Below are 17,929 nucleotides of genomic sequence, written 5' to 3'. Positions count from 1 at the left end.
TTTCCTCACTTGCGTGAACTTCTACACATGACTCCGAAATATGGTTATCTGTAGTACTAGATTCCAGCATAAGAAGATACATCAAGCTACCTGGCTGTCTCCGGATCGAAAAACCTCCAACCAGATCGATCATGTTGTGATAGACGGAAGACACGTCTCCAGTGTTTTAGATGTGCGTGCGCTCCGAGGTCCTAAAATCGACTCGGACCACTATATTGTTGCAGCCAAAATTCGCACCCGCCTCTGTGCAGCAAAAAACGCACGCCAACAAACACAAGGAAGGTTCGACGTCGAGAAGCTGCAATCACAACAGACAGCCGAACGATTTTCTACTCGGCTTGCACTCCTGCTCTCTGAGAGCACTCGTCAACAACTCGGTATAAGGGAACTGTGGAACGGCATTTCAAACTCCTTACGTACAGCTGCAACCGAAACCATTGGTTTTCGGAAAGTGCAAAAGAACAGCTGGTACGACGAGGAGTGCCGTGTCGCACCGGAGAGAAAACAGGCTGCCTACCTCGCAACGTTACGATCGACCACAACGCGTGCGGTATGGGATAGATACCGAGAGTTGAAGAGGGAAGCGAGACGCATTTGCAGACAGAAGAAGAAAGAGACCGAAATGCGTGAGTACGAACAGCTCGATAAGCTGGCCGACAGGGGTAATGCTCGCTAATTCTACGAAAAGATGCGGCGACTTACAGAAGGTTTCAAGACCGAAGCATACTCTTGTAGAACCCCCCAAGGTGATCTAGCCACCGATGCCCAGAGCACACTTAAATTATGGAGGGAACACTTCTCCAGCCTGCTGAATGGCAGTGTACGCACAACACCAGGAGAAGGCGAACCCGATACCCCAATCGATGACGATGGAGCAGACGTTCCATTGCCCGACCATGAAGAAGTTCGAATAGCAATCACCCGACTGAAAAACAACAAAGCGGCAGGGGCCGATGGATTGCCGGCCGAGCTATTCAAATACGGCGGCGAAGAACTGATAAGGTGCATGCATCAGCTTCTTTGCAAAATATGGTTGGACGAAAGTATGCCCAACGATTGGAATTTAAGTGTGCTATGCCCAATCCATAAAAAAGGAGACCTTACAATCTGCGCCAACTACCGTGGGATAAGCCTCCTCAACATCGCATACAAGGTTCTGTCGAGCGCATTCTGTGAAAGATTAAAGCCCACCGTCAATAAGCTGATTGGACCTTATCAGTGTGGCTTCAGACCTGGTAAATCAACAACCGACCAACTACCATGGATAAGCCTCCTCAACATCGCATACAAGGTTCTGTCGAGCGCATTCTGTGAAAGATTAAAGCCCACCGTCAATAAGCTGATTGGACCTTATCAGTGTGGCTTCAGACCTGGTAAATCAACAACCGACCAGATATTCACCATGCGCAAATCTTGGAAAAGACCCGTGAAAGGAGAATCGACACTCACCACCTATTCGTCGATTTCAAAGCTGCTTTCGACAGCACGAAAAGGAGCTGCCCTTATGCCGCGATGTCTGAATTTGGTATCCCCGCAAAATTAATACGGCTGTGTAAACCGACGTTGAGCAACACGAAAAGCTCCGTCAACTCCCTATCGTGCGACTTCTTCAATCTGCTGCTGGAGAAAATTATTCGAGCTGCAGAACTTAATCGAACAGGTACAATCTTTTATAAGAGTGTACAGCTGCTGGCGTATGCCGATGACATTGATATCGCCAACCTCAACACCCGCGCCGTTAGTTCTGTTTTCTCCAGACTGGACAAGAAAGCAAAGCAAATGTCGTCGCTCTGGTGACTTGGCACTCACGTCACTGTTGACAGTCATAACTTTGAAGTTGTAGATAATTTCGTCTATCTTGGAACCAGCGTAAACATCACCAACAATGTCAGCCTGGAAACCTAACGCAGGATTACTCGTCCCAACAGGTGCTACTTCGGACTGAGTAGGCAATTGAGAAGCAAAGTCCTCTCTCGACAAACCAAAACCGAACTCTATAAGTCACTCATAATTCCCGTCCTGCTATATGGTGCAGAGGCTTGGACGATGACAACAACCGATGAGTCGACGTTGCGAGTTTTCGAGAGAAAAGTTCTGTGAAAAATTTATGGTCCTTTGCGCGTTGGCCACGGCGAATATCGCATTCGATGGAACGATGAGCTGTACGAGATATACGGCGACATTGACATAGTTCAGCGAATTAAAAGACAGCGGCTACGCTGGCTAGGTCATGTTGTCCGGATGGATGAAAACACTCCGGCTCTGAAAGTATTCGACGCAGTACCCGCCGCGGGAAGCAGAGGAAGAGGAAGACCTCCACTCCGTTGGAAGGACCAAGTGGAGAAGGACCTGGCTTCGCTTGGAATATCCAATTGGCGCCACGTAGCGAAGAGAAGAAACGACTGGCGCGCTATTGTTGACTCGGCTATAATCGCGTAAGCGGTGTCTACGCCAGTAGAGAAGAAGAAGAAATCACCTCGCCGCAGACTTCAGTGAATTCGCCTTATATGGCAGCAGTGCATCAGCCGCCGTCAATATAGCCAGTGATATACAGCCACCAGTGCCACCACTCGATCATCATCAGCCGCTGTCGTTGCGCGTCAGGAAAACGTGATTGCGGCTCTACAAAAAGAATAGCCATGCTTGAGATCAGTTAATCGGCCTCTCAGCTCCAGTCACGCTCAACGTAGGTACATCCAACAATAATGTCGCCACCGAAGTTCCGTCGAGGATAGCAACACAATTGCTAGACCCGCGGCAGCCAGCTATTACCAACTGTACAGTACTATTGTCGCAGCCTACCGATATCCGTTACACCTCGCCGATATTTGCAGCAAATGTCCTGAAACCTGTGTTCTTTCATGGGCAAATGAAGTTTTCCAAATAGTTAAAAATCACAGGGTGCCAGATGAGGTGAGTAAGGTGAGTGATTAATGGCTAATATGGAGTTTTTTGTCAAAAAATCAGTGACAAGCGTCGACCGGTAACACGGCGCATTATCGTGCAACAGGCGCCAGAACCCTGCCTCACGGTATTGTGGTCGAGCACGACAAATGCGTGACAAAAGACGGTTCATAGCACCAAAGTAAAACACAGCATCAATCGTTTGGCCAGATGGGACGAACTCGCGGTGTACAATACCCTCGCAAAAACAAATCAGCATTGTCTTTATATGCATTTTACGACCGATGACCGAAAGCTGCTGTCACTTTTTGATCGATAACATCGATTGTAGTTATCCAATTGTCTTAAAATTTTTACGAAATGTCAAAAGGAGATCAAACTTTTTATTTCATATACCCGCCAATAGATGGCGCCACCAGAAACAGTTATATTTAAAAAGTTCTGTTTTTTTTTGCGACAGACCTTGTATATACATACATATAATATTGCACACGGAAAACACCTATTTTACCGAATTCGTTTTCGCGCTCTTTTCGTCGTGTAAATATATATAATATCTTATACATACATATATAAAAATGAATCAAAAAATGTGTTGGTAAGCGCATAACGGTTTTTACGGCAAGAAAAATGTGAATAATTGCCGGAAAACCTCTAAAAACAGCCCTTTTCTTTTTCCCATACAAACGAATGAATGTTTGTTTATTAGTAACGCTAAGGGAACGACTGAACCAATCTTGATGAAATTTTCAGAGAATGTTCTGTGTGAATCGGGGAAGAAATAAAAAAACGGTATGCTTTTCGTGAGGAAAAGTCGGAAAATTGGATTATTTCAAAAAGTTAATTTTTTCCATACAATTTTTTTTTTGTTTTGTTTTTTCGGCGTTCTTTTTGGAATTAACATACATTAGCAGTCCAAGGCACATGACCGAGTACTCCTAGGATGCGATGACATACGTGCGGTATTATGGATCGCGGTAAATCAGCAAGCGATCGTCACGATGTCACAGCAAGACTTTTCAAGCAACAGCTTCGATGGACTTTATCTTGAAGTAACGTACATATATGTATATGGTGCTGTTAGATGCTAGATGTACTCTATTGAGTAGCAGAAGAAAGGTTTGCCGAACGCATACATTCTTCTTTGAATTGTGGATGGTGGATAGTGGTTACACCAGATCAAATTGATGAAATCATTCAATCATGCGGAAATTCTTGATGCAAAGAAAGATCCAGTATTATACGAAGTTATAAAAACCAATAAGGTTCATGGACCTTGCGGGCTCCACAATCCCACTTCGGTTTGTATGTCTCACAATAAATGCAAACAGAATCCACGTGCTTTTCTTTCGAAAACACAAACTAGAAATGATGGATATCCACTCTATCGGCGTCGCTCACCAGACGACAATGGCAGAACATTCAGCATTCAATTTGGAAGAGTGAATATCAAAGTTGACAACACATGGATTGTACTATATTCACCATTATTGTCTAATTCACATTCAAAACTCATATCAATGTTGAGTATTGCAGTTTGGTGTAATCGATAAAATACGTTTGTAAATACGTCACCAAAGGAAGCAACATGGTGGTTATTGGTCTTGAACGATGCGGTCGATACGTTGTCCTGTTGTTAATTTGGAGAATGACCATAGAGTGTATTTCAACCCAGAGAATACAGTACAGCCAGTGGAAACACCGCCAGCACCAAAATTAACATTTACGAGTTTTTGCTCAACTTTCGTCAGTGATCCGTCTGCGAGAACATTGCTCTATTCGGAAATGCCTTAATTTTAGACTTGAAATGTATCGTCGATGAAATGGTTACGCAGAAAGGAAGGCCATCCAGTAGATCCAGCACATCCAGGAGTGTTCTCAACTAATGCATTAGGACGAATTTACACAATCCACCCGACGACAACACGACGATTGTTTGATAAATGTACGTGGTTCAACTTCATTTGGGTCATTGCGTACTGTGAATGATAAGGTGTGTGCAACTTTTTGAGAAGCCAGCCAGCAATTACAATTGCTGGAAAGTGATAACCACTGGAATGCAAATCAAGTTCGCACACTTTTTGCGATAATCATTTCGACATATCAGCCTTCCAATCCGCGTCTATTATGGGATACGAACAAAAATGGCATTGTCGAAGACATTTTACATCGTCTTCGCTGAAAATTGGAAAGGGATCAATTCCGGTTGATACTTTCGGTGGTTTGATATCAATTCCGTCTGCCGTTTATCGATTCATGAAAGATGAACTCATCACAAATGGGTATCCGAACATTGGCCAAATTATCGTAACTACGATTCCTTGAGTGCACGTGCAATGATAGCTTCCAGAAATACCGATGTTGACTTAAACTGAAAGATTCAAAGTCAAATTCCGGGAGACTTGCGCTCATACAAATCGATCGATCGTCTTGACAATGATGACGACGCCGTGAATTATCCAATGAAATTTCTAAATTCTTTGGAGTGGCTTGGTATACCGCCGCATCATTTGCGTCTCAAAGTTGGATCTGTCATTATTATGTTTCCCAATCTTCGTGCATCGAAACTGTGTAATAGAACCTGACTGATTGTTACGCACCTATCGAATACAGGGGGGCAGAATGCTTGATTCTACGAATTCCTTTGAGTTCTATCGATTTGCCAATTCAGTTGAAACGGATCGAAGCGGCTCTTGATGCCATAGTAGATTCTGACAATTCAGATCTACCACACAATTCTAAATCATCGGCTTACGATATTTATGAAAACTGCTTAGACCAATATGAAGAAATAAAAGCTATGATCTGCGATCTATTAAAGCTAATAAAAGCAATTGCACCTACTCCACATTCTAGAGTAGAGCTGGCACAAATGCAACAATATCAAGAAGTAAGTTCAGGCATCCACCTCGAGGTGCCCGCATGTGACACAGAAACATTTTATGGAGGTTATGAAGAATGGCCGTCCTTCCGGGACATGTTTACAGCCGTTTACATCAACCATCCGCAACTATCAAAAGCACAAAAATTGTATCACCTCAGTTACAAAACTAAAGGTCAAGCAGGCATAATAGTAAAACAGTTCGCTCTTAATGACGATAACTTCAATTTGGATTGGGAAGCTCTAAAAGCAAGATAGGAAAATGAAAGAATACTGGTCGATAAACAAGTAACGATACTAATGAACTTGCCAATAATTAAGAAAGAAACAAGTGTAGAATTCATCAAACTAGGATCCACTGTTTCAAATTGTTTGTCGGTCCCATCGACACTAAATATCCCCACAGTCAGCTGGGACCCAATTCTGGTAAACATTTGCACCTCCGCATTACCTGAAAAATCGTTACTTTTGTGGGAGCAATCGCTCTCATCACGAAAAAAGTGCCCAACGTGGCAACAAATGAAAGATTTTCTAAGAACATTAAACTCGGCCAAAATGGAAGCTTAAATAGACCCAAAGTTAATAGCAAAAACAATTCGAACAAAAATTTTCACAAAACGCAATCGTTCACATCTGAATTGTAAGCTTACATCATCACATCATTCACTTAACAGCCAGCAGACATCACTGAAAGCAAGACCAGTGGTTCTGAGCTGCAGGTCCACTAAAAGCAAGCTCCTCTTGCATATTTTACCGGTCACCGTGTACGGAAATCACAGACGTGATCGACCATTGACGTCGTTGTACACAGCCAAATCAATGTTACAGTTTAACTGGCCTAGAAGTAGACAATGCCAAATGCCTTTTATGTCGCAACGCGAAGTGTATGCAGCATAGATCCAGTCTTTTGAAAATGGTCACGTTATTGCCCATGACAGTACCCTGTTACAACTCTCACCACCAGTTGGCTTCCTATAAGCACACGACGTCCTATTATTTTACCGCCTGATCTTGCCTTTACAAAACTATTGGTGTTACATCACCATATGGCCATGTGCCACCAGAAAATGGAAGCTGCTATTGGTGACATCCGCCGCAGTTATTGGGTGCCACGACTAAGAAGTGTGTTGCGTAACGTTATTGGCAGTTGAAATTTATGCCGTTTGAATAAAGCTGCCCCGTCAACGCCTTGGATAGGACCGCTTCCATCGGACAGACTTACTCCTGGATTACTTATCGCTCTACACTTGAGGGATCATGTTTGGAAGAGGTGGATTGCTAAATATCTACCTACATTGACTCGTGTGAAATGGTATCGACGAACGAAAAGAGGGAGACTTGGTGTTTATATGCGATCCTAACGTTTCACGTCGAGAATGGCGCCGCGGTAGAGTGGAGAAAGTATACCCTAGGACTTTTTTTTCAATATTATTTTATTTATTGGATCTGTTTTTTTTAAGCCTAACAATAAGTTATAAAATCTTAAATCTATTTAAAAACCAGACAAGCTCAAGTAATTGATTGAGCTTTTTTGGTGATACGTTGCTCTTTAATACGCAGATATATCTCTTCTTTTAAGGCGTGTTTGATTGCAGGAATGTACCAAAGCATTATTAACTTACTTACCTCAACGTAATCTTTTACAATAGTTAACGAAAGTTAAGAATTATTATACTTAGCCCTTTTTCTGTAATGCATATTTATGTTACCACTAGTTTAAGCCGTTAGTTTTAAAATTTATGCTTAGCAATTAGAATAAGAAATAAAGAACTGCATTGTAATTGAACCGCTGAAACGACCGGACGCGTTTTCATTTCTTACCGCAATTTATTTTCGACAGGCAATTAGGCTTTATTTTATTCGCGCATTCCCAAGTTTTTATTATCGCTTCTCAAAAACGCTTGAGAATTTTCAGATATGTATTTAATTCTGTTATCTTCTACTTCTTTCTTTACCATAGGAATACCAAGGTCTTTATGGATATTTTCATTACGCATTTACCATGGTGAACACGTGATTGTTCTAAGCATTTTTGATTGAGACCTTTGTAATATATCAATATTAGTTGCACAGGTCGTACCCCCACAGTTGAATGTCATACATCCAAATTGTCTAGGTTAAGTTTAGAGTTTTTATTTAAAAGCCAATTTAAATTTGTGGTTCTAATCTTCATACATGTTATTTTACTAGAGATGTGTTTTATCCACGTGAGCCTTCTATCTAGGTGAACACCAAGATATGTTACTTCGTTCGCTTGGGGTACTAAAATATTGTTTATTTTCACTGCCGGTCACATTTTTGGTCTAAGCGAAAATGTAACATGCTTACATTTCTCTTCATTTTACATTTATACGCCAGTTCGCTAGCCATTCTTTTTTTTTGATGCAAAAATGTCCAATTGTTACGGCTCACTATAGCTGTATCATCCGCAAAAGTTGAAGTTAAAACCACAGTATATACAGTAGATAACCTTTTGCGTGGTAGCTTTCATGGGGGTGAATAGCGGCCATCTTGGATTATCAGTGGTAGCAACCTGTAGCAACGCAGTGATGTATAAATTGAGGTACTAAATACCTAGCAAATTTATTTTATTAAATAAAAAAACTATAAATATTGTTGCTTAATATAAAAGAAAATTATTTATTAATTTTATATATTTACCAATAGGTGATTTAAATGCCATAGTGTGCAATATTTCGGCCATAAAAATATCATTTACTGATATTCAGATATTCTTTTTGTAGTGAGTTCTTAATAATAAAATGCAGTCCTGTTTTCAGATTTCTCGGTGGTGAGTTTTCTTCTGAATGTATTTGTTTACATTTGACCGACAGAAAACATAAAAGGTGCAGCTTTCAATATTCGAACATTAAAATAAATCAAAACAAAGTTTATTTTGTATAAAGTTACTAAATATTTTATTTAAAGTTTAATAATTGGAGTGAACAAAGGTTTTATACTTTACTCCAAATTTTACTCCAAGGGCTATAGTCTTCATATTTTTGCTATATCTGCGACCTGAAGGGCTGCGAGAAGTATTTTTTACACTATTTCGGACACATATTGCGAGATGTGGTGGTAATTTGCCACAAATCTCAGCAATTTGTGGATGAATATGGTTTTGATTAATTAAATAATCTTTTTGGGCTTTTAGCTCTAATATCTCCTGCTCTTTTTCTTTGATTAATTTCATTAATAATGAAATTTGATTCATCGCATTGTCAAGTTGTTCTTGGCAATTTCGATGACTGAAGGATCCATCGCAGAAATATGATTCGGTTTGGGTCCCCTGACATCGAACCCCAAAAGGAATCACTTCTGCCCTAGCTTTTTCTGTTTCCCTAAAATAATCAAAACCCTCCTCCTGAGCAGCAAAATCCTCAGGCCCTAATCGAATTACCCCGTCATCTGCGTCCGTCGGTTCGACTAAGCTACCTATTCCAACCCCTAAATTATTTTTTGTAATTCCATCTACTGTGGGAGCGTACAAATTATTATTACAATTGATATTTTCCTAATGAATTGTCACTTTGTATACATATGTCGAACTACAAATTACCACCCAGGATTGTATCCTACTGCATGCAAAAATTTAGAAATACTTGAAGCGTGTTTTAAAATTGCACACAAAAAAACAACTGATTTAACATTAAACAACAAGTAATATCCCAATAAAATTGAACAGATATTCAAAGTAATTCAATATAATCACTTAAATAACGTAAACACTTGCATTATTTAATATATTTTAAAGTGGTGATCATCAAAATTTAAAGTTTATATGTAGCTCAGATGCTAACACAGCACCCTGATTACCATGAAAGTAGCAAAAAAAGTGTTACACAAAACCCTAAGATTTGATAGAGGTGAGTATAAGTATGTAAACAAACCAAAGGTTGTCTACTGTATATACTGAGGTTAAAACATTGTTAGCTGTTCTGCAGATGATGTACATATATTTAAATAAGACTCCAATGTTTTATACAATTCTAAAGGTAGAATTTTTTTAACCTTATATAAAAGGCCTTTGTATAAAAACAAAATATTGTAATATTTGTTATTTGCTTAAAAGGTCATTAAGCGTTGTTCTTTTCAGTCTGCTCCTGCTATTTCGAGTTTCTCCCAGTTGTCGGGCTTCAGCGTTTACGTGATTTTGTAACCTTGTAGCATGTTTCGATGCTGTTTCGTGAATGACTTCCCGAACCATTTTTATACGGAGATCACGATGTAGATCTGAATGCGTATGTGCCACGAGGCATTTACAATTTTTCGCAGAACTTTGTTTGGAGATCTTTGCACCGCTTCGATGTATAACGGTGCAGCGCACGGTTGTAGACTAGGATTTTATTTGAGGTAGTTAATAGTGATTTCCTGCCTATTAACTAGTTTATTTTGTTATATTTTAGTTTTAGTTCTGTAACTTTCCTTTGTACATATATGCTCCCTCCACTTTAATTTTGCATCCAACGTCAAACCAAGATATTTTGCTGAGGTGGAGTAGGGTATTACTTCATTTAAAATATGTAAGGGGATATACGTAGCACTTTTGAATATATAGACTTCAACTCGTTTAGAGTAATGTTCTATTTTTGTGTCCATTCTACAATTTGGTTGATTGAAGACTGCATTCTGTTCGACGACTCGGATTGATTTTTACCGGTAGTAATTATGCAGGTATCATCTGCAAATGTGGCGATTGTGCAGTTCGGCGGGGTAGGCATATCGCTAGTAAATAACGGGTGATTTTTTTGAGGTTAGGATTTTCATGCATTAGTATTTGACAGATCACGTGGGATTTCAGACATGGTGTCAAAGAGAAAGATGCTCAGTATGCTTTGACATTTCATCATGAATAGACTTACTAACGAGCAACGCTTGCAAATCATTGAATTTTATTACCAAAATCAGTGTTCGGTTCGAAATGTGTTTCGCGCGCGTGTTTTGTTCAGCGATGAGGCTCATTTCTGGTTGAATGGCTACGTAAATAAGCAAAATTGCCGCATTTGGGGTGAAGAGCAACCAGAAGCCGTTCAAGAACTGCCCATGCATCCCGAAAAATGCACTGTTTGGTGTGGTTTGTACGCTGGTGGAATCATTGGACCGTATTTTTTCAAAGATGCTGTTGGACGCAACGTTACGGTGAATGGCGATCGCTATCGTTCGATGCTAACAAACTTTTTGTTGCCAAAAATGGAAGAACTGAACTTGGTTGACATGTGGTTTCAAGAAGATGGCGCTACATGCCACACAGCTCGCGATTCTATGGCCATTTTGAGGGAAAACTTCGGACAACAATTCATCTCAAGAAATGGACCCGTAAGTTGGCAACCAAGATCATGCGATTTAACGCCTTTAGACTATTTTTTGTGGGGCTACGTCAAGTCTAAAGTCTACAGAAATAAGCCAGCAACTATTCCAGCTTTGGAAGACAACATTTCCGAAGAAATTCGGGCTATTCCGGCCGAAATGCTCGAAAAAGTTGCCCAAAATTGGACTTTCCGAATGGACCACCTAAGACGCAGCCGCGGTCAACATTTAAATGAAATTATCTTCAAAAAGTAAATGTCATGAACCAATCTAACGTTTCAAATAAAGAACCGATGAGATTTTGCAAATTTTATGCGTTTTTTTTTTAAAAAAAGTTATCAAGCTCTTAAAAAATCACCCTTTAGAATGTATAGAAGGGGTACCAGGACACTTCCTTCGGGTACACCCGTACTTATTGGCTGTAACGTAGTATACGATTGTCCCTGTTTGATTTGGAAGTAGCGGCTGCTCTGGTAGGAGGCAAGTAGCTCAGTTAGATGCTGTGGAAAGAGACGTCTTAATTTATAAAGTAAGCCATGGTGCCATACTCTATCGAACGCCTGAGATACATCAAGAGAAACAGCTGTGCAATTTTCTTGTTTCTCCATCGCATTTTCAATTATATCTCTTATTCGATGAACTTGATCGATTTGATGTTGCGATCTAAATCCAAATTGATGAATTGGTATAAGGCCGTTCTCTTCAATTATGTTCTGATGTCTTCTTACAATTACAGCTTCAAGTATTTTGGACAAAATAGGCAACAGTGAGATTGAACGATATGACGAGGCCTCCTGGGCGCTTTTTCCGGGTTTTTGTACCATAATGATTTCAGATACCTTCCATGACAATGGGACGCATCTGAGATCTAAGCGTTTATTATCGATGTAACTTTTTCTAATGCTTTTCACGTTCGATTTTTTATTACATCAGCAGTCAACAAGTCGAAGCCGGCAGCTTTGGCTTAAACCTAGTTTTAATAATATTTTCCACTTCTTTAATTGATGCTCGTTGGATTTCTCCTACGTATTGCGACCCTTCCAGCTGCGGTAAATTTCCATGGATCACAAAGAGACTAAACGTTTTAGTTAGTTTCTCTGAAAAAACTTCCGTTTGGCTTTCTAAGGGGTGTATTAGACAATATTGGTTTTCTTGCTTTTTTACTGCTTTCCAAAGGGAATAATCGGAATTTTTGTTCGGCGTTAATTTCTCAATATAATTAGAAATATTTTGATTCGTGAATAACTTTATTTTGGTACTGAGAACCTTGGTTAAATTGTTCAATTGTGTTTTGTATTGAGGAAAACGCGTTATTTGCCATTTTTAACGTAATTTTCTTTTTTTCTTTTTGAGATCCAAAATGCCTGATGGATATTTAGTATAAAAGTTTTTTATTTGGGAACAGGAGTACTTTTCCAAGCCGATTCTTGAATAGTTTTCGTAAATATGTGAACTTCATCTTCCAAAATATCTTGAGTTGTTATATTTACTTTAACATCAATATTTTTGTCGAGCATAACTTTGACTAGAAATATTGCTGAACAGTACTTCCTGTGCTCAAATGCCTTTCCTTATCTCGTCAGTAATTCTATTTACTTGCTCTATTGTGCCATGTTTCGCACGATATCCGAATTGATGCATTGGTATTGTATTATTTTCGTGGAGGAAAAGAGTCATCTTTGGTAGTAATACTTTTACAAATACTTTTTAAAGACAGGGCAGAATGCTGATTGGTCTGTATGAAGACGGCTGTGTTAAGCCTTTCCCATGTTTATCTATCAAGATAATCTGCGACTTTTTCCATGAAATTGGATAGTATCCGAAACTAAGAATTGCATTAAAGAGCAAAGAGAGCACCTCTTTAGCAATAATTGGTAACTTAATTAGCAATTTTGGGGAAGTATTATCATGTCCGGTGACTCTTTTGGGTTAAGTTCTGTGATGATACCAATAATTTCAGAAGGTGAAGTCTTAAGAGACTCAAGCGACTCTTTAGCTGTGTTGGGTAAGTTTAACAGCTTAAAGTTGTTCTTTGGGTTGAAATACCTTTTTTTAGGTGATTTGCAAAGCATTAGCCTTTTCCTCGTCACTGTTGGGTTGGCTGTGTTGGGTAAGATTAACAGCTTAAAGTTGTTCTTTGGGTTGAAATACCTTTTTTTAGGTGATTTGCAAAGCATTAGCCTTTTCCTCGTCACTTGGAGTCAGTTGGTGGCTTCATGGACTTTTGGGCTTTCCAAAGGCAATTTTGCTTGTTTGAATTTGGACACAGCATACATTTCGGTGTTCAATTCTTCCTAACGTTTATGCGTTTTTTCAATTTACGTACAGCAGATTTTAATTAAAGCTGAGTGGAAGGGGAACGATTTATCTGCCATTCACGTCTTCCAAGCGGCTTATAGCTTTTGTTTGGTGTTGCTAAGACAGCTGCGCTGGTTATTATATCATTGACTTCTCTTATGCTTTCGTCAATATTTCTTCCTGAATTTATTTATTTATTTGGCTACTCAGGTATTTTTATATTTTAGCCAATTCATTTTATACTAAGAAGTTAGACCCACTTTTTGATTAACGAATATGGGTTGTTCACACAACTTTATTAGTACAGGAGAGTGATCAGAAGATAGATCAGTACATGTATCAGCTGTTATGTGCGATTTATCTATATTTTTGATTACAGCAAAATCTATTAAATCTGGTATTTTGTGGCGATCACTAGGCCAATATGTTGGCTTACCAGGAGATAATATGCTAAGGTTATTGTGCCTATTTATAATAGTGTGATACAGTTCGTCCTTTTGGATAGTCGTTAGTCCCAATATGTGTGTTTTGCATTGTAACCTCCACCTACTAGAAATCTATGGCCTAGTGTTCCAAAGAAGTCTTTAAATTGGATGCCTGTAATTTTAAATTGTTGTAGCTTGTATTTACGCTGTGGCATAAGATTTTAATGGTGACTTAACCATTTTCTAACCAACACTGCTGCGACTTTCCATCTGGGGATTTGTAACATATATTCTAAATCCCGGTATAAAGAAATAGTTTTTGTTCGTAAGATGAGTTTCCGACAAAAGCATTACATCAATATTATTTTCATCCAGAAATCTAATAAGTTCCAATTTATGTTGGTTAACACCGTTAGCATTCCATAAAGAAATGTTCAATACATCAATATTTTCATTAGGAGGAATATTCAGCATTTGGTTACCACGTGCTTGAATGTCCTGTGACAACTTCGATTTCAAATCTTTATATACCGGGTAACTCCTGTAGTTAGCAGTGTGATTTCCTCCACAATTGCTGCATTTTTTATTTAAATCCGCTTTTTTAAGAGTACATTTAGAAGTAGGATGTAGATCACCACACACCACACTGACACTGCGTAGAGTGCAATATGCTTTCATGTGTCCATACTCTTGTCAGTTTGTACATTGTACTGGATCATTTCTCTTATGTGGTTCCTCAACGGTAATTCTGCGATGGAGGAGATATTTTAAATTGTAAATCGGGTGTATTTAATTTTTCTTTAGTTGGTTACAATTTGTCATCAGTTCTATTTTGAACATTGGTTGTGGGACTTTGTTCCCGTTAAATATTAACTACTGATTTAATGCTAAAACCACCTTATTTCAGTGCTACTTTCACATCGATAGAGTCTACCGAATACTCTATACCTTCTATGACAACAACTAGGCCTTTTGAACTCTTCAGTTGGTATGAATAGTAATTCTTGTTATAGTTTGACAAGTACTTTACAATATCCATGCAACTTATTTCAGTGTATGTTTGAATTTCTATTTCATCTATGTTCTCTTTTTTGAAGGGCACAATATGAAAATTGTTTGTCCCTATTAATGCCCTGGGACTGATGGCGAAGTATGACGAGCAGACATACGAACTTCCACAGGAGTTAAACAACGAGTAGTCTCAAAACTAGCCCTTCTGGACATTGATGGTGGTGAATCAGGTTGATTCATGGGGGTGGGGATGTTGGCAACCCTTGCCCACATATATATAAATAATATATGTTAATATTCAATTTCTATGTTTATTTTACAGTTGAATGTTTTATTTTCATTTCTCTTTAAATTATCGCGAACTTCATATTATGTACATTATTCCAACTGTAAAGCTTCTGCTTACTTATTTATGCAATTTGTCTATTTGCCATTTCCCCTTCTTCGCATAAGCAGAACCTCTAATTAGTTATCTGGGTTTATATACTTGTTGTTTGTAAGCTGCAGTATGTTTTCCCTCTACCTAGCTGCGCTGTTCTGCACGGTAAATGCTAATGCCTTTGTGCATATACTCGTATACATAGGCTGCTATATATATTTCTGGACTAGGCAACACTAAGCGCTGCCAGGTGCAATCTGACATTTCTATTGGAAAGTTTGACATTTTTTAGCATAAGATCACTCAGAACGTTTTGTCATTAAATCGTGAATTGTTTTATTTACAGGGAATTAAAAAATTCATCTCGGCTAAAAAATGGAATTAACTCGTGAACATTTTCGTGCGATCATTTTTCAAAACTTTCGACGTGGATTATCACGACAAGAGTGCATCGATGAACTAAAATCTTTGTATGGCTATGAAGCACCGTCCTATAGCACTGTAAAAAACTGTTACAACGAATTAAATCGTGGCCACCGCTCGCTCAAAGACGAATTCCGTGAAGGTCGTCCAAAAACAGCCGTTGGGCCAGAGAACATCGATGCCGTACGTGAACTGATAATGCAAGACCGTCATGTAACATACCTTCAGATAGAGGCATGCCTATGCATTTCTCCCACCAGCATACATTCGATATTGCATGAACACCTGGCCGTAAAAAAGTTTGTTCTCGTTGGATCCCGGCCAATTTGACAATCGCTCAAAAAAAGGCTCGTGTGGATTGGTGTAAAGAAATGCTGAAAAAATACGATCGCGGTGCTTCAAAAGACGTTTATAAGACAAGCCAAATCCAACAAAAAAAAACATTTTCGTTGATAAATGTTCCTATTTGCATTATTAGGCCAGAAATATATATAGCAGCCCTCGTAGTTGTGTTATCTTGTATTATTTACAGAGTTATCGTTCTTTTAGTAGTTGTCAACAAAACCGCTTTCAAGGGAGTGGCGATGTTATAATCCGATTTCAATCATTTTCACACTCTCAAATCGGATGTCGCGTAATCAAATTTGTTATTTCATATCATATTTATTTAAAGAATAAAGATCGTGCCAAGGAACATTTGTAACAAGTTTCATCAATATATCTCAAGTTATACTCAAGTTATCGTTTTCACAGGCAGATAGACACTCGATGTTGAACGCGTATCGCCAATTGAGCAATTAAATACAAGCACAACTCTAAATCTATCTCCATTAGTTTTAGTTATTACAAGCAACTGTTAGGTAGACAAATGTATTTTATTCTGAAGCCACATGTAAGGAGAGTTTAAAAATAAGAAATTTTAAATTTTAATCATATACAATACGTACACTAACACTTTTTATCAAAAAATAAACGAGGTAAACGGAAAAAAGTAATCATAGGAAAATAAGCAGTTACACATTTAACATTTAGTACTAAAAACAAATAAAATGATAGATAAGTGTAAACGTACTGAATGGTAGAGTCCACAAAATGATTTCTTCTGCTGGAGACCATCCGGCAACATTGAATAAAGCAATTCCGCATCTAAAATATAAACAATAAATATTATGATGTTATTACATTTCCATAACAAGTACCAATTAGAGCTTCGCCCACTTCTACGCTAAATCTATATGTTTATGTATTTGGAGTTTACTTTAGTACCCCGGACAATTGCACTCAAAATTTGCACAATTTTCAGTTAAATTAACCGATACTCGTTAAATTGAACAATTCATTCAATTACATGAATCCGGCTAATCGTACAACTCAATCAATCACATTTATTTATTTAGTTTTTAATGATATTTAAACAAAATTTTTAACTTTAAACAGAAAAGAACATAAGGAATAAAACAAAATCACAGGAATACTTACATATTTTCTGATAGAAAATATTTTCTTGTAAAGGGTGATTTTTTAAGAGCTTGATAACTTTTTTAAAAAAAAAACGCATAAAATTTGCAAAATCTCATCGGTTCTTTATTTGAAACGTTAGATTGGTTCATGACATTTACTTTTTGAAGATAATTTCATTTAAATGTTGACCGCGGCTGCGTCTTAGGTGGTCCATTCGGAAAGTCCAATTTTGGGCAACTTTTTCGAGCATTTCGGCCGGAATAGCCCGAATTTCTTCGGAAATGTTGTCTTCCAAAGCTGGAATAGTTGCTGGCTTATTTCTGTAGACTTTAGACTTGACGTAGCCCCACAAAAAATAGTCTAAAGGCGTTAAATCGCATGATCTTGGTGGCCAACTTACGGGTCCATTTCTTGAGATGAATTGTTGTCCGAAGTTTTCCCTCAAAATGGCCATAGAATCGCGAGCTGTGTGGCATGTAGCGCCATCTTGTTGAAACCACATGTCAACCAAGTTCAGTTCTTCCATTTTTGGCAACAAAAAGTTTGTTAGCATCGAACGATAGCGATCGCCATTCACCGTAACGTTGCGTCCAACAGCATCTTTGAAAAAATACGGTCCAATGATTCCACCAGCGTACAAACCACACCAAACAGTGCATTTTTCGGGATGCATGGGCAGTTCTTGAACGGCTTCTGGTTGCTCTTCACCCCAAATGCGGCAATTTTGCTTATTTACGTAGCCATTCAACCAGAAATGAGCCTCATCGCTGAACAAAACACGCGCGCGAAACACATTTCGAACCGAACACTGATTTTGGTAATAAAATTCAATGATTTGCA

At 38.7% G+C, this 17,929-nt stretch overlaps 3 protein-coding genes across 20 annotated transcripts in view; 2 read left to right on the top strand and 1 right to left on the bottom strand.

Annotated features, from left to right (window-relative positions):
- Positions 1-17,929, bottom strand: part of LOC105232674 (phosphatidylinositol phosphatase PTPRQ) — an 862,901-nt gene that overhangs the window by 366,699 nt on the left and 478,273 nt on the right. For all 18 annotated transcript variants that reach the window (XM_049451209.1, XM_049451203.1, XM_049451205.1 and 15 more), the window contains one exon: positions 16,701-16,774. In XM_049451209.1, the coding sequence (XP_049307166.1) occupies positions 16,701-16,774 (74 nt within the window). The remainder of the gene's footprint in view (positions 1-16,700; positions 16,775-17,929) is intronic.
- Positions 1-17,929, top strand: part of LOC125777147 (uncharacterized) — a 495,194-nt gene that overhangs the window by 62,941 nt on the left and 414,324 nt on the right. The gene's annotated exons all lie outside the window — the stretch shown is intronic.
- LOC125777143 (uncharacterized) overlaps positions 1-17,929 on the top strand; it is a 537,355-nt gene that overhangs the window by 268,301 nt on the left and 251,125 nt on the right. The gene's annotated exons all lie outside the window — the stretch shown is intronic.

This window comes from Bactrocera dorsalis, chromosome 3 (assembly GCF_023373825.1).
Source record: "Bactrocera dorsalis isolate Fly_Bdor chromosome 3, ASM2337382v1, whole genome shotgun sequence".
NCBI lineage: Eukaryota > Metazoa > Arthropoda > Insecta > Diptera > Tephritidae > Bactrocera > Bactrocera dorsalis.
Note: the sequence above shows the minus strand (reverse complement) of the source record. Positions and strands in the feature narration are given on the sequence as shown.